At 33.4% G+C, this 18,278-nt stretch overlaps 1 protein-coding gene across 4 annotated transcripts in view; it reads left to right on the top strand.

The window, feature by feature from the left end:
- Positions 1 to 18,278, top strand: part of MON2 (MON2 regulator of endosome-to-Golgi trafficking) — a 121,210-nt gene that overhangs the window by 81,740 nt on the left and 21,192 nt on the right. For 3 of the 4 annotated variants that reach the window (XM_024736574.1, XM_024736571.1, XM_024736575.1), the window contains 7 exons: positions 90 to 718; positions 4,677 to 4,820; positions 5,435 to 5,452; positions 5,741 to 5,869; positions 9,074 to 9,264; positions 15,387 to 15,447; positions 16,576 to 16,699. In XM_024736574.1, coding sequence (XP_024592342.1) covers positions 90 to 718; positions 4,677 to 4,820; positions 5,435 to 5,452; positions 5,741 to 5,869; positions 9,074 to 9,264; positions 15,387 to 15,447; positions 16,576 to 16,699 — 1,296 coding nt within the window. The remainder of the gene's footprint in view (positions 1 to 89; positions 719 to 4,676; positions 4,821 to 5,434; positions 5,453 to 5,740; positions 5,870 to 9,073; positions 9,265 to 15,386; positions 15,448 to 16,575; positions 16,700 to 18,278) is intronic. The other variant, XM_024736573.1, reaches the window with a different exon arrangement.

Here is an 18,278-nt window from a genome sequence, read left to right as displayed (position 1 = left end):
AAAGCAAATAAACTTTAAAGTGTCTAATAGTAAGAGAAAATTTGATCTCTTTTATGGTGATAAATTTTGTTTTCCTCTTCCTAATATAGGAGATTTTTCAAGAGCATGGGATGTTCTTCTTGACCATATACAATCAGCAGCACTCAGCAAAAACAACGAAGTATCTCTGGCTGCGCTGAAAAGCTTCCAGGAAATTTTACAGATTGTGACCCCTGTCAGAGACTCAGATAAGCCTGAGACACCACCTGCAGTTAATGTCCCTGTGCCTGTCCTTTTAGGGTCCATATCAGGCCCTGGCCTGAACAGGCCATTTGTAAGAACAGATTCCATTGGAGAAAGACTTGGAAGATATAGCAGCTCTGAGCCACCTGTAGTTACTGATGAGCTTGAAGATTTGAATCTCTGGTGGGCTGCATGGAATACCTGGTATAGAGTTGGATCTGAAAGCACTAAGCCTCCTATTACTTTTGATAAACTAACTTTCATTCCCAGCCAGCCTTTTCTTACAGCTTTAATTCAGATATTTCCAGCTCTTTACCAACACATAAAAACTGGTTTCAACATGGATGATTTGCAAAAGTTGGGAGTCATACTACACAGTGCCGTTTCAGTCCCAATAAGTTCAGATGCATCCCCTTTCATTCTTCCATCTTACACTGAAGCAGTTTTGACAAGTTTACAGGAAGCTGTACTTACAGCTCTAGATGTTCTCCAAAAGGTAATAGAATTTTAGTGGCTATCTAAGCAATATTGAATATGGTTCTCTGGAACTTTTTTTTACTTTGCTATATATTTTTTGGGATAAATTCTGGATCATCAGGATTGTTGTGTGTGTATACTTTGGGATGAATTCAAGATTGTAAAGATCAAAAAAGAAGATTGTAAAGATCCAGTTATTTTTAAAACTTTTATTTTTCTAATATATTTTAAAAGGTATTTCAGGTTTATTTTGAGAGTCTTTAAGAAACTGCCTGCATTCTCTTGCTTCTGTTCACCAGCCTTTTTTGGTTTGTTCATGTAACTCTTCACAAGAGGATGTACTTTTGGAATGACAACTTTAGTAAAGTATCTCTATAATTAGAAAATTAATAGGTCATAGGATTATATTTTGGTTTTTTCATCTGTACTTAAATTTAGCTCTGGAATTGTTGGAAGCCCATATTTTTTAAAAAAGAAGTAAGAATAAATTTATAAAGTATTTTTCTCACAGAAATTTTAAAAAGATATGTTTTAACCTATGTGTGTTTTGTTACTGCAAAATATATATGTATATATATATATTAAGACAGACCTAAAAATTATTGAGCACATTCCAGTTAGCAAGCAAGACCAGATCAAAATCAAAGAACGTTTTAAACTGTCAAGGTAATTATTAGCACAATTCACAACAACCAAAATGCTAAACAAAAAAAATGCCACCTGAAGAGCCAGCAATCTCGACAAAGTTGCTATGACATTCTAACAAAATTAGAATGGAAGTATTAGATTCTGATTACACATGTGTTATCAGTAGCCATTTGTGTACTGAAGATCATGTTTTCTAATTGAATGATTGCCTTATATGCAACTGGATTGAAGAAAACTTTCAAAGTAAGAATGGTGGTTTCTACTACACCATAATATGCCTTGAATGACTCTGGAGGAAGTCTAGCCGAGCAGTAATTCCTTGATCTCTTTACCCCTAGTTACACTGTGCAGAGAAACAAATTGTGTAGAAACTTAAAATCTAAGAGAATCTGGCATTTAAAAAACTTTATTGTAGGGATATCAGTTTTCCATAATTGAAATCAAAAGAGCTGCTTTTATTTTCAGTGGGGGAAGAAAAGTAGCCTGTCAATAATAACTTTTTTCTCCCTGACTGTGAACATAAGTTGCTTATAGACTGCCTTAGAGGGAATGGAAAAGTTAATATATTAGAGAAAGAGAGCATAGGCCTTGTGAGATACCCATAATCTAAAACTTTCAGATGTTTAATTCAAGCTTTTATATGTGTAGAGGATAGTAAACAAAAGGAAACAACAAACCCCCAAAACTTTTTTCCAGGGAAAAAAGCATATAATTTTATTTAGGAAAAAAACTGCTGCTTTCGCAATAAGAAAACAAGTAGAATCATTCATCCCAACTACTAGGAATTTGTTCTAAGCTTTGAACTTTTAATGGCTTTGAAAGCAATATATACCTTCAATTGGGAACTTAGGAAGTTTTATTGTTGGAAACTTAGGAAGTTTTATTTATATAAATTGATATCATTTTGCATTACTAATTTTCACTCTAGCCATTGTTTATTACTTATGTGATTATCTAAATGATGTTTCATAATACTTGAATGTGATTCAAATATATAGGGTCTTTAATATTTCCTAACAGAAAACGTATTTCATTATTAGTAAAGAGTGTTTTTATTTTTTCTTTCTTTTTCTTTTTCCAAGTAAGGGTGCTTTTATATTTCCCCCCACAGGTGTCAGAAAATTTTTTCACAAGCAAAATTTACTTGCTTTGGGACTTTATTCATAAACTAATAAGCTATTCTGCAAAACATTTTATTGATTAAAAGCAGTTTTCCTTCCTAAAGGAAAAACTCATTTCTAATTTCATGTTTACCCTTACATTGTTTAGGGTTTCAGGGTCATAGTCTTTTCCTTGGTTTTCAAATCACTAGTTCACAACCAAAATGATTTAGTCATGTAGGCCAACTTTTTTTTTTTGACCGAGATATTTTGGCATACATGGGGGACCTGAGAATTTGATTATCTGCTTTCCCTAAGTTCTGAGATCAGGAGACTGCATCTATCTTATTTATTGCCACACGGATTGAATTATTTCAAATGACTTAATAAGAGAAACCTTGAACCATGTGAGAGGTTAGATGTCCAGTTTCTTTTCTTTTTTTCACGTACACAGTTTTCAAGGACTAATAAGAACTGTTGTCCAGATTGCTTATGGATTCTTAGCTTTTGGATTAAAATCTGTTACCAGATTTATGTATAGGCTTTTCTGATAAACTTCAGAATACTGAAGAAAGCCAATAATAACTTTTTCTTAGAATGAAGTTTGTTGTAAAAAAAAAAAAAGAAAAAAAGAGTTGGTTCCATATTATGCATTTTAAGATTCCAGAATTCAACTGTAACACTATTAGTTTTTTGTTTTTTTTTTTTTAATAAAGGACCACTGAAAATCAAAACATATAGTCCAGGTCATTATTTGTTGCTAAGGTATTTTCAGAAAAATTTTGATACTTAGTTTTCTAAGGTCTTCACACAGACTTCTCCCTCCCTCCCTTGCTTTGTCACTGAAAATAAAAGAATTCATTTTAGGGTAATTATATCTTTTCCACAGTAATTACTACTTGTTTACTTGTAAGAGTTAAGACTCAGCAAGGGGTTAATAAAGAAGACCAGTGAAACTATTAAAAGTAGTTAGTAGAGAGAATCTTTTTAGGCTGTATACCTTTCAAGTTCATGATTCACTGTTTCTGAGAAAAGTAACCAAGTAGGGAAAGATGGTATTAGATATCTTTGTTCTACTTTCACATTGTAATTATAGGATAATCTAACATACTAATGGGCAGCACTTTGCTTATCTTCTTTGTACCTCAAGATAATTTTATCTAAAACACCAGTTAAAGCTAAATGGCTACCTCTTCTCTGAGGGAAAATAAAACTAGTCTTTTATCTGACAGGTTAAAAAAGCCATGATTGCATGAAAATACAAATGTTGTGCACATCTTTTTAAAGAAATTCCTTAAAATTTTGAAATGCTTTGAATTTTGATTTTGTATTTTGAGGGTACCTCAAGTGTAGAATGATCATGCTTTTTGTTTTGTAAAGCACAAATATATTTTAGATACTCCATAACGTATCATTAAATATTTTTCCCACAGAGAGAAACGAACATTAAAACAGGAAAATATGAAAGGATGGGAGGAGAAAACACATTTGTCGCTAGAGAAAATAAAAACATAAGATTTATTTTTAAGTATTTTTAATGTATTTGAAATAGTTAAAATCTGCAGTATCAGAATATGTTTTGTTTTATGAAATTATTTGTAGCATTAAGTTTAATTTCTATTAAATTTTTCTTGTTTTAAATCAAGTCTATACATTTAGATACATTAGACACTAAATATACTCTGCTCTGTTAAAAATTAATATACTGTATACATTTCTTTTAGAAACAAATTTTTATTCATAACTTATTTTCCCGACTGTAATGAACATGATTATTTGTTAAAGTCTGCGGACCAGGCATGATACAGGAATCAGCTGTCGTTTCAATAAATTAAAGCCATCACTTAAGTAGAAGTCAGTATCATCTTAGTCAGTGAAGCATTGTAAATGGTCTGATGGGTATATTACTGAACAAATGATCAGATTGTGGAACCTCAGAACTGCCTGGGTTTTCTCTTTAAGTGCTTGCCCTTTGTTTAGTCTGCTGAGTAATAAGCCACACTTTTAATTAAAAAACGTTTTTTAGCTGATTAATACATTTAGCCTACACTTTATTCAATAATAGTTTAAAATAGCTTAAATATCCTTCAGGGCTTATAAAAAATTGTATAATACTTAACATAAAATAGGACAGCCTTTTCGATTCTTTGGTTAAACAAAAGCATATACAGTAAAGAACTTAATGGAGTTCAGATTATGCATTCTACTATTCATATATTGTTTTTATAGGCCATCTGTATAGGACCGGAAAACATGCAGATAATGTATCCAGCTATATTTGACCAGTTATTGGCATTTGTAGAATTTTCCTGTAAACCTCCACAGTATGGACAGCTAGAAACAAAACACATTGCAAATGCAAAATATAATCAGGTAACTTGCTATAAATTATATTTACTCTGTAAGATTTCATGGCTTATAGATATAGTCAGTTCCACTTAAGATGGACTTTGATTATCCCAGAAAAATTTCATTCACAAATAAACTTTCATATGTATGTTAATAGTTTAAGCTGAAAAGAAACACTATTTGGAAGACCTTTTCTGTGTTCCTTTTGTGTGTTTGTTTGTTTATTACTTTCTTTTCCCAAGTGGTTCTCCAGAAAGTTTGGCCTTGCATGTTACTCTTTCTTCGTAGTTCCCTTCTTTGTGTCCTCATTCCGCTATAAAATGGCTTCTAAATCCCTAAGCCTAATCTTATCTAAAATAGATATCTGCAATACAAAATGAAGAAATCTGTGTGTACTAAATAAGTCTACTACTGGTGTGAAATTTAGTTGGATTTTACATAAAAGATTTTTATAGCCATAGTTGGCAAATTTTAACTTTGTTTTGGCTTAGGGGAAAAGTAAATTTCTGAATGCATGCACATGCTGATTTTGTTCACTCAACATAAAAATTATAATTTTACATGGTCCGAAACGTAGTTTTAATGTGTATTAACTTTTCTCATTCTATTTGTCTTGCAACACAATGGAATCACAATAGATCCAACTATTTGCACCGGTGAGTTAAATTTCCTAAAATTGTCCTAACCTATTGGCAACAAATAAAGTACATCTTTCCCAGTTTTTGATAGAATGCTCTATGTACTTTTCCTGATAGTTTTAATTTTTGCCTGGCTGAAAATTATTCTTTCATGAAGTACATATCTCTTTGAAAACTTTGCACATAATATAATCTGGCCTAAAACCAAGGCCTAAACTTTAAGACAAAGAAGCTTTCTCTTTGAAAACAATACGATTTCATTTAATCTCATTTTTATTTTAACTCTGTGAAAATATTACTTTCTAGGCGGAATGGGTAGCCTTGAATTATGTACCATTTGCTGAAAGGTCTTTAGAAGTAGTTGTGGATTTATACCAAAAAACAGCCTGTCACAAAGCAGTGGTGAATGAGAAAGTACTCCAGAATATTATTAAGGTATTTTTTTTTAATTTCCATACTTTCATTTAATAATGTATTATTGAAATTTCTCTTTAGGTAATAATATATTATCATATATTGAGATAAATGGAAAATATAATTTGTTATTATTTATAGTTACTCTTCTCCAACATTCATGGATATTATTTAGGAAGCCGTTTTTGTTTTGTTTTTTTAATTTATTTATTTATTTTTGGCTGTGTTGGATCTTCCTTTCTGTGTGAGGGCTTTCTCTAGTTGCGGCGAGCGGGGGCCACTCTTCATCACAGTGCACGGGCCTCTCACTATCGCGGCCGCTCTTGTTGTGGAGCACAGGCTCCAGACACGCAGGCTCAGTAGTTGTGGCTCACGGGCCCAGTTGCTCTGCGGCGTGTGGGATTCTCCCAGACCAGGGCTCGAACCCGTGTCTCCTGCATTGGCAGGCGGATTCTCAACCACTGCACCACCAGGGAAGCCCAGGAAGCCGTTTCTTTAAAATGAGAAAGTTTTTTTAATGAAAAATATTTTAAAGTAAGAGTGAATTCGATTTTTTATGATTCTTAAATTTTGCCACATAAGACAATAAGCATCCTGTTTCTTAGGACAGGATGCTCTATGATTTGGGGGCAGATGAGCCTGAGAGTGTTCCTCATCTGTAAAAGAAGGGTAATACCAATACAAATTTCATGTCTTAACCATTAAGAGATTCAATTGAGATATGGCATTTAATGATACTTGCCAAGTAGTCAGTGTTGAATAAAAAGTTAGGTTCCGCCTTCCCTCAATAGACAAGGAAATAACTGCCATCGGGATCTTGGCAAGGATTAACAGAAGTAACATTTGAAGAAGGAGTACCAGCAAAAAGGGAGAAGGAGATATAGATCCATTAAGCAATATAAAAGATCATGGTATATTTTTAAAGCAGTGTTGAGAAATCCCACTTAGCGAGGTGGCAGGGCCTGGAATAGGTCTGAAAAAGTGGCTATGGGGGCTTCCGCGATGGTGAGAGGCCCGCGCACCGCGATGAGGAGTGGCCCCCGCTCGCCGCAACTGGAGAAAGCCCTCGCACAGAAACGAAGACCCAACACAGCCAAAAATAAATAAATAAATTAAAAAAAAAAAAAAAAAAAGAAAGTGGCTATGGGTATTACAAGCCATCGTAAAGCATCAGATTTTATTCTTTAACCATTGAAGGTTTGAACATGGAGGAGTGACATGAATCAGCTTGTATTTTTTAAGGCATTAAATAATCAGTTTTCTGTACTCCAGAGCACTTCATTGATGCCACTTACTACATTGCATTGTGGTTAATTGGACAAGGCTTTTCCTTCCTCAGAAATTGTGAGCTTCGTGACAGCAAGAACTGAATTTTCCAGTTCCATATACATTTACTGAGTATATACTCTGTGCCAATCTCTGTATTAGTTGCTTAAATATTTTAAAAAATAAATGTATAAATCAAATATATTTGCTGTGCTTAATATTCCCTTGACATTGGTAAAATATTAATCTAGTGGTAAACCATACTTTTCATTTATCTAATCTTGGGTTATAACATGTTAATTCAGAGTGGCCGGTGTATAATTTAGTATTCTTTTGTTTGCATATGACACAAATTCAGGCTCTGACTAGCTTTAACAATAAAGGGACAGGCTTAGTTGGAAAATTCAGAGATGGAGGGCTTTAGGATTGGTTGATCCAGTGGTTCAGTACTATCACCAAAAACCAAAAATTTTTTCCCTGTTCTGCTTTCCAAGGGGTTGACTGCATCCTAACTATGTTTCTTCTCATAGTTGTAGGCTAATAAAGGGATTATATGTCAGTAGCAGGTGTGTGTTTATCAGATTCTTCTTAAGTTACTAAAATTAAGTGAATCGGCTTTAGTCCCATGCCCAGTCTTGAATCAGTGATTATGGCCAGAGAAATGGAGTAGATTGATTGGCTTAATAAACTAATCATCTCTTTACCCTAATTTCCAACTGGATGTGGGGAGGGGAAAGAGATAAATAGATTCTGGGTAGGCTAATTATCTGTTAGTGGAGGCCCATTTCATGCTAATATGTAATGGTTCACATGTTCACTGTGTGAGTATTCAGTAATCATTTGTGTGGAGGATGATGAAATCAGGTTTTATGTTCACTCCATAACATTAAAATATGAAAATGTATCTCATCTACTCTTTATCTTTCTCAGACTAGAATTTTTATATAAAAGCTGAATTTTCAGTCTAATGCACATTATCAAACTACCGTATGCTGAAACTATTTATTGATGGTGCTCTGGGATAACTCACTGTGATAGTTTGGTCAGTCTAGTCTTAGTTGTTGGATAGTACTATGACCAGAGAAATTCATTCTGAACCACTGAATTAGTTCTTTGATGATTAACAGCAACCTGTCTCAGAAGTTGACCAATTAAAAAGTAAGTCTCAATATTTTAGTCACTAGACATAGTTCAGATGCTGTGCTGTGTTCTCAAGGGTTAATGATAAAATAAACCAAGTTCTTGAATTATCAGCTTTTCTCAAATATTTGGAAAAGGAAAAAAATACATTAAAATGTTAGTGTAGAGTATAAAATTCAAAGAATTCTAAAGATAAAGTATAAGACTTCAAAGTAATGATACTCTAGGCCATGTTTACCTAACCATTAGTGAAAAAATATAAGCAGTATTGATCTCTCTTGGATGGGAGAAACCCCATCAGTCAAATTATTTTCTGCCAGGAGAACTAATTTTATAACATCAAGTTGGAGAAGCTGCAAAATTGTAAGTTTCTTACTCTTAACTTTTCAGAAAACATCTCTATTTTTTATGATGCGAAACCGAGGTTCGAAAAGGTTATTATTCACTCCTTATTCAGGGTCATTGTTTATAAAATTGACACAGGACTTAAAAGTATACCTTTCTAGGGAATTCCCTGGCGGTCCAGTGGTTAGGACTCTGTGCTTTCAGTGCTGAGGGTGCGGGTTCTGTCCCTGGTCGGGGAGCTAAGATCCCATATGCCTCGGGAAGTGGCCAAAAAAAAAAAAGTATATCTTTCTAGGCAGTATGATTTGAGGACCATGTCTGAGAATTGGTCTTTCTAGAAAATAACATCCTATTTAAAATGAAAATACCTATGTTATTATTTTTTGCTCTCAGCTATAGTTTTTTTAAAAGTAATTAAAGCTGTGTGTGTTTGTTTTAATTAGTACTTATCTTAAACTGTCTTTATTTTCACAGACTCTTAGGGTTCCTCTCAGCTTGAAGTATTCCTGCCCTTCTGAAAGCACATGGAAACTAGCAGTATCTTCTCTCCTCAAAGTTCTTTCTATTGGGCTACCTGTTGCCCGGCAGCATGCTTCTTCTGGAAAATTTGACAGTATGTGGCCAGAACTAGCCAACACTTTTGAAGACTTTCTCTTTACTAAAAGGTCAGCTTATTCATTTTTACAGTTAAGACAGTCTTTCAAGAAGTACACATTATACCTGTAATTGCTCTAAAAACAGTATTTCTCATTATTCATTAACAAAGTAATTGACTCTTAAGATTGCTAGATTGTATACAAAGAAGAAGTGGATTAGGCATTTATCCACTGGGTACATTATCTGTGAGTAGTGGAGATTTTTGCTCTTTACAGTGTTTTGGTTGTAAGACAGGGGTCTATATATAAGGTCACATGAATGCATCATAATTAAGGAGCCATGGTTTTAACTCGATGAAGTTAAGAAGGTCCATTTTAAAAATCTGATGCCCATTTAGCATTACAAGAGAAAAACAACTTCAGAAAATGAGTTTTTTTAGAATAAATAAAATCATTGGTAATAACGAACAGCTCTTTAAGATGTTTAAGTTTTGCAAAGAAGAATGGAATTTTCATTGTATACATTCCAACTGAGGGTGTATCTTAAGGATGCTATTTTGACCCCTCACTGAATGAGAATAAGGTAATTAGAATACGGAATTTTTTGAATGAGGAGTCTGCTGCAGTCTCTCTAGAGCTATACTATCTAATACAGCAGTCACTAGCTACAGTTAACTTAAATTTTTAATTAACTAAGTCACATTAATAACTCAGTTCTTCATTCTCACTAGCCACGTTTCAACATTGCCATGTGTGGCTAGTGGTTGCTCTAGTGGGTACTGCAGATCATTGAACATTCCCATCATCACAGGAAGTTCTGTTTGGCAGCACTAATCTCAAATGTGCCATTTTACTAAAGATGGACTTAACCAGTAATAGCTGTGATAGGTAGGTAGTCTTCAGTACTCCTACAATCTAATTTTCCTTTTTGCTAGAGTGGTGAAATTCTATGACAACAAAAGTTTTTCTATTTTTTTTTATCCATTAATCTTTTTTTTTTTTTTTTTTGTGGTATGCGGGCCTCTCACTGTTGTGGCCTTTCCCGTTGCGGAGCACAGGCTCCGGATGCGCAGGCTCAGCAGCCATGGCTCACAGGCCCAGCTGCTCCGCGGCATGTGGCATCTTCCCGGACCGGGGCACGAACCCGTGTCCCCTGCATCGGCAGGCAGACTCTCAACCACTGCGCCACCAGGGAAGCCCCATTAATCATTTTTTAAAACTATAGAAGGATGAATGTGTCATGCACTGCTATTTAATCATTAAAAATTGTTAGTTTGAAACCATTTAAATTATAAATTTCATATACTTGAAGAAAAACCTACATTGGCATATTGATAATGATCAGATGAGTCTACACAGAATGATTTAACTGAAAAGTTTCTATCTTTCTAATGTGGTTTAGTTATTAAGTAAAGAAAAGTTGTAGAGTGCAGAAGGTTAACTTACATTTTTCTCTATAAAGTCTTCTCTGATATTTCAGAATTGGAAGTAATGACATGTGATCGTAATTTCTGTTTCCATAACTGGTCAGACTTTGTTTTGCTTTCTTATATATTTCTCAACTCTAGAAATCTTATTAATACCAATGCAAGCATATTCTTTATATTGAATATATGCAGGAAAATGATAGTGACTCACAAAGCATATCTAAGCAAATTCTGTTTTCATTTTTAAAATAACCCTGGGTATTTGAGTTCCTTTGTGGACTCTGTTGCCTAAGTCACTACGTTAATTTGTATGAAGCAAACAGATTTAGAAATTTAAACTTTTCTTTTTCTTTCTCAATTATCTGTCTGTATATGCATGTTGCCCTATTAATAAGTTGAATGAGCTTAGATCAGTTTTTTTGAAATGAGTAAAACTTCTTTAAGAATTTCTTTTCCTATGACTGAGTCTTTCCACCATCTTTCTTATTCTCAAGTTTCTTATTGAACATTCTTCATTTTCCAAGCTTTGTTCTTATTTTATTAAATTCAGTTTCTTAAGTACTTTCTTTGTGTACAGGAAAGTAGGTAGAGAAACAAAGGCCTAATAATAGGTAATTAACATTTTATGTAATTTTTGTATTCATGCAGTTGTAGTATAATTTCATTACAGTATTTTGCCTGTTGGAGGCCCTACTTACATTAAAGGTTTGAGTATGTTGAAAAATCACACAGTTTAAGAAACAGTTAACATAGAGGATAAGAGCATTGACTCAGGAGCCAGATTACCTGGATTCAAATCCCAACTGTACAACTTTGTAACTGTGATATTTTGTACAACTTATTTATGTTTCAGTGACTCATTTTCCTCATCTGCTAAATAGGAATAGTAATGCTACCTAACTCATAGGGTTATTGTGAGGATTAAATCATTTAAATGAATGCTTAGAATAGTTCCTGGAATGTAAGTGCTTCTATTAAAATGCTTGCTCCTACTATTATCCTCATAATCATTATTTCTTTCACTTAAGAGAAACTGACATTATCCATATCCTTTACCGTGAAACAGCTATATTTTAAACTAAAAACTTAAAGACCAAAACTTTAAATAACTGGGACTAGGAAATTTACCCCTAAATTTGGGGTTTTTTTAAACGGCTAGAAAAAAAATAAAGGTACTAAATTCTGGTACTAAGTAACACAGAATCAGTGTTCTAAGTTGTGGTTATTCTAGTTATACATTTAAGCCTTCTACTGCATCAAGTAATAGAAAGATACGGTGTATTGAGAGTCAGGAGATCTGTGGCCTACTCTTGACTCTGCCACCTACTTTCTGTTCACCTTGAACTGGTCATTTCCTCTCAGTTGGCATCATTGTCCTTAATTGTAAGACTAAATTAACTGATTTGACTAGTTGTAAAAGTCCACAATTATTTTATGTATTTTGACTTAATGTTTTAATCAGTGTTTTTAATTGAATAGTTTACATTGATAAAGCCAATTTAGTTTTTATTTCATAGTCCAAAAATACCTTAAGGCTCAAAGTGAAAGCTTTTATTAGTTGATGATAAAAATGCAGTGCTCACTAAGAGAACTTAAAAACCATGCACACTTTCACAGTTTCTTGAGAAGATTTTGCCTTTGTTTTTGTTTCCCAAATAATTGATTACTTTGGAAAATCACAAACTGTTAGATTTTAAATTTTATTTTATGGCGCATATACACAATGTTCTATAATTGAAATCTATCAGTAGTAGTATTTGAACAGTAGGAAGAGTGTTTGGAATAGCATGACTTAGGTTTTTAGATAATATGAATAGTTGAGTATCTTTTATATTGGAACATTTATAAGTTTTTTAACCTAATTGCTGATACTCAAAGACTGTGTGAATAACCATACCTTTCTCTGTGATGTTTCCCAACTGTTTATGGTCTGCAAGCTGCTTTCATACAGTAACAGCAACAGTACAGTAACAAAGAAAACAAATAAAACCAAAATCAGCTAGAAGAAACAGGAGGCTTTTGACATCACTGAGGACTATCATAAGTGAATGAATTGTTTAAATGAGTGAAAGAAAAACAATTAAAAATGAGAGACATAAGGACTGTAACCTGGTGGACACTTAAAGTCTGTTAGGAATTCATTCAGCCACCCTTTGAGTACCAAAACACGGTACTTGTCCTCTAGAAGACACGTGGGCTAGTGGGAATTGATACAATTAATAGTCTGTTGACCTTCAGTTAAAAATCACTAAGTACTACCCAAAAGAATTGAAATGAAACGTGTTCACACAAAAACTTGTACACTAATGTTTGTAGCAGCATTATAACAGCCAAAAAATGAAAACAATCCAAATGTTCAACTGATGAATGGATAGATTAAATGTGATATGTACATCCATACAGTGGAATATTCAGCCATAAAAAGGAGTGAAATACTGATGCATGTTACAACATAGATGAATCTTGAAATCATTACGCTAAGTGAAAGAACCCAGACACAGAAGGCCATATATTATATGGTCTCATTTATGTGATACATCCAGAATAGGCAAATCAGTAGAGATAGAAAATAGATTCATGATTACCAGAGTTGGGAGGAGGGTAGAATGGGGAGTGACTACTAATGGATACAGAGTTTCTTTTGGAGGTGATGAAAATGTTCTAGAAGTAAAAGAGGTGACCATTGCACAACTTTGTGAACATACTAAAAAGCTGAATTGTGCAGTTTAAAAGGGTGGATTTTATGGTGTATGAATTATATCTCAAAAAATAATCTTAATGTACCATTCAGAGAGAACTGATGAGAATACACATAATACTTTATCAGTTTGAAGCCTCTTTTCTTTCAAATAAAGATTCATGAAAAAGATTTTTTTAAATTACTAACTACTGTACTCCTCAAGCTTAGAGACTATACGGATCTTATATGGCCCATTTGTACCTACAATATTGACTATCTCCCTTTATAATTGATAGGTAAATTCTGTTAATCATCTGTGTTTTTAAAAGCTCGGCCAATGTTTTTTGATATGCTCACAGTATCTAGAAAGGATACTAACTCTAAATTAAAATAAATAAACATTAGTGTGAGTTCTGAGATCGGAAGATTCAACCTGTGCACAATTGAATAAATTCCTGATTTTATTGATCATTAGGATTAGGAGGAGTGAACCTTTCAGCTTTGTATGCTCCTCTCTTCCCTCATTATAAGATATTTTAAAGCTACAGTTCAGGGGCTTCCCTGGTGGCTCAGTGGTTAAGAATCCGCCTGCCAATGCAGAGGACACGGGTTTGAGCCCTGGTCCAGGAAGATTCCACAGGCCGCGGAGCAACTAAGCCTGTGCGCCACAGCTACTGAGCCTGCGCTCCAGAGCCCGTGAGCCACAACTACTGAAGCTCGTGCACCTAGAGCCTGTGCTCTGCAACAAGAGAAGCCACTGAAATGAGAAGCCCTCGCACTGCAATGAAGAGTAGCCCCACCCCCGCCACAACTAGAGAAAGCCCGCGTGCAGCAACAAAGACCCAGTGCAGCCAAAAATGAACAAATAAATAAATGAAATCTATTTTAAAAATTGGAAGTCTCAAAAAAAAAATAAGGTTCAGTGTTTCTGATATGTGATCCCAATAATATTAATACTGTATGTTCCTGATAAGCTTTTTTTTTATTAGTACAATAGTTAGCCAATTGGTATTTGTCTTTGTGTGTGTGTGTATTTTAATACCTGTGGTTAGATAAACCAAATAATACCAAATAGAGCAAAAATAGCTCTAGATACAAAACTCTATACTGTACCTCTAAATCTAAATATGATAATACTGTTTTTACATTTATAACTTTTATAAAAGAAAAGAACTTAGGCTCAAATATATAAATCTAGGTTCAAATTGTGGCCTTGTCATTTATTTACGATGTGTTCTTGGTCATATTACTAGCCATTCGAACCTTCAGTTTCCTCTTCTGTCAATTACATGATGATACATGTGGTTACTGTGGAACATAGGACATAATGTAAATAAAGCTCATAATACAGTGGCTGGCTCTCTAATTTTTGCTGTCATTATTATTGTTATAATCATTACCATCCTATTCTCAGCTGTTTTTAAGTGCTTAAAATTTCATTGTTTCATAAGTTTAATAGAACTATACTGCTCATTCTTATTCAGAGCCACAGGGTCTAGAATTAGCTTTGGTTCCCTCGGAACTGTTGATTTATTCTGATCTTGTTGGAACACTGTTCTGTTTTAGAAAGTCTGAATCAGTCCACTTCTTTCCAGATGTTCTCTATCTTTTACTGTAAAGATATTTAGTATATTGTATTTATTACAAATTAATGCTCAGTGGGCTGTTGCTGAATGAATAATGCAGCATCTTGACTAAGGCTCTTTTAACTTTCTCTGAAATTACTGACAATATAAGTGAATTCAGTTTTTGTCACAGTGGTAATTTTTGCTGTAACTCCAGTTGATAGTATCTTTACTTTTCTTCGTTTTTCATTCATAATATTAAAAGAAGTTTTGTTCTACAGGTTTTATTTAGTTCAAGATTGGACTAATTATTTTTGTAGCTAGAATTTCATGTTTGTAATTAGCTTAGTCATGTATACTAATTAATTAAAAATACTGTTCTTTTAAATAACTGATAATGTTCTAACTTGGGTGAGAAAATATATTTTTTTGATACTCGAATTCTGTTTATTTTCTGTTTGTATTTTAAGGAGATATTTTACCTTTAAAAATCAAGTCTTTTATTTATTTTTCTTTTAGCATACCTCCAGATAACCTCTCTATTCAAGAATTTCAAAGAAATGAAAGTATTGATGTTGAGGTGAGGAAGCTATTTAAAACATTTTCCTGTGACCATTTATGAAAACCAAATAGTAGAAATGTTGAAACTGTAAAATTGCTAAAAAAAAAAAAAAAGTAAAGTGATAGGTTGAGCTTGAACCTAAAAGCATTAAAACACAAAGGTTAAAGTTTAATTTTTAAAGCACTGACATTTAAAAAATTAATTTCTTATATTTGTTAGCTTTGTGCTGTGTGCATGTTGTCCAGATACTTAGCTGTGTCCATTTAATAATTTTAAACAGTTGGTTTAGTAAAATAAATCCATCAGTCAGTGAGCATGTATTTGAGAGCATACTTTATAGTTTGACAAATCAGATATTTGTATTTAAATTAATCAATAAGTTGCTCAGATTTTTTATTTTTAACCAGATGTAGAAGCAAATAATGAATGTTTTTTTAAAGAATATATTTTGCTGATTATAACTGGAATTTAAAGAAGTAGTTTTTGGTTATGGATTTTTTTTGTTGGGGGAGGTTATTTTTTCCCTTTAAGTGGGATAAGGGAACTTTTAAATAAAGCAAATCAAATAAATTACATAGAAAGCATAGGCATCATATCGATATATAGATGCAAAATATTGCCTTTTGTCCCATTGCTATGTTAACTCTTGAAAACTCCTCAAACTTTTCTTCTTTCTCTTCAAAAGGCAAAATAACACATTGTATGTTAGAAATAAACTATTTAACAAAAATGAATATAACTTCTTAATGGCTCATTTTTATGGTTCTAAAAGGAGATTTAAATCATGTTCTTAACCCTGTTTTAGATACTTTATTCTAACATGGATACATTTCATATGCTGATCTTTTTCTCCAGAGCGCTCTTTGCATTTATCATGTTGCAGATCAAAACTTATTGAAGTTTTTGTACAGTAAACAGTTTACAGTATTGACTATTTTGTAATAAAGTTATTTACTAAGACAGATGAGGGAAACAGACTTATTATCCTGCATATTAACGTTAAAATGGTTGTATACTTCTATTAAGAAAGATTCTTTAACTGATTTTCTTTTAAAATAAAATTTAAATTGTACTCTAGAAATTATCATTTGAGTTAGTCTCTTTCAAGAAAAAAAAATACCTTTGAATTTGCATCTTTTGTTTTAGGTAGTTCAGCTTATCAGCACTGAGATTCTACCTTATGCCAATTTTATTCCTAAGGAATTTGTTGGTCAGATAATGACTATGCTTAATAAGGGATCAATACATTCTCAGTCATCTTCATTTACAGGTATGTTATTTCAATATTTATTTTTTTTAATGTTAATAAGTATTGAAGCACTTTTGAAGAAGCTCACTTCTACTAGAAATGTTTACTCCTACAATTGTGGTAAATGTAAACAGGAGAATGGTTAAGAATGTGATATAGAATATTAAGCTTTATGAGGGGAAAACATGGTAAATATTCTGTGATGAATTAAATTGCAAAGCACTTATGGAATCCACCTAAATCATTGCAGGCTGACATAAATCACCAGTTTTGTGAAGTCACGGATTATTGGGAGGTAATGAATGTGTATTCTGCCACTTAGTAGTTGGTTAAGTGTGGTTTTTTTTTTTTTTGCGGTACGCGGGCCTCTCACTGCTGTGGCCTCTCCTGTTGCGGAGCACAGGCTCCGGACGCGCAGGCCCAGCAGCCATGGCTCTCGTGCCCAGCCGCTCCGCGTCATGTGGGATCTTCCCGGACTGGGACACGAATCCGTGTCCCCTGCATCGGCAGGCGGACTCTCAACCACTGCGCCACCAGGGAAGCCCCCTAAGTGTCAGTTTTGTCATCTGTAAAATAAAGATATTAATACCAACCTCTCAGGACTATAATTGCAGAGCTAGTTCATTTAAAAAAAAAATCCTTAACATTTGTTAGAACTAAGATTTAGTGAATGACCACAATGTGCAGGGTATTATTCTAGAATATTAATCTCATCCCTCACAACATTTCTGTGAGGATAGGTTCTACTGTATTACAGAGGGGAAATGGGTTTAGAAAGGTTGAAAATAATTGCCCACAGTCTTAAGGCTGGAGACCAAAGTTCATCCTTAAAAAGAACCACATGCTTCTTTTGATGTACCATATTGGGAGATGAGAGGTAAGTTGGTTTTTGCTATTATTTCTTTTTTTTAAACCTATGCTCAAGTGTTAAATGTAATCGTGGTACCATAATGTGATTTTTTTGGTGAGATAATTAAAAAGTTCTAAATTTGTGCCATGCATATCCTTAGTCCCCAGAATTTACTGGAGCTGTGACTAAATTCTACTAAACTGTGGTAAACACTTTAAAGAGCATTTCTATGTACAGTTTGACCACTAGATACTGCTTACTTCACAAACTGGTTCTTTTTCCTAGCCCAGACAGTTTTTAAAATTAATCTGGTAAAGTACAGGTTTGAAAACATTAGCACCTCAGAGAACAAATTTTGAAGTCCATTTATCTTAATTTAGTCAACTTTTTATTAAGAATATTTAAAAATTATAAATTTTTTATAAAATACATTTTAAGAACCATGTTTATAATTATATGTAAATATTTTAAGCTAAATAAGGATTACCAAGTTACCATGTATACTTTTCTAGCAGTTTTCTGATGATACCTCTTGCCATTTATAATATTAAATGTACCAAGATAAAGAAGGTACATGTATGTTCTTCCAGTGACTTGACCATTGGACACAAATTTCTCAGCTTTAACTTGGACTTTTCTTTAAACATATACATACAAAGTCTTTCCTGCTAATAAACAAGACTAGGCTATAAACACAGAGGTTCCAGTGATTATTTTTGGTCCCCTGCTCTTTTTTTTTTTTTTTTTTTT

This window comes from Neophocaena asiaeorientalis, unplaced genomic scaffold (genome assembly GCF_003031525.2).
Source record: "Neophocaena asiaeorientalis asiaeorientalis breed wild unplaced genomic scaffold, Neophocaena_asiaeorientalis_V1.1 scaffold134, whole genome shotgun sequence".
Classification (NCBI taxonomy): Eukaryota; Metazoa; Chordata; class Mammalia; order Artiodactyla; family Phocoenidae; genus Neophocaena; species Neophocaena asiaeorientalis.
Note: the sequence above shows the minus strand (reverse complement) of the source record. Positions and strands in the feature narration are given on the sequence as shown.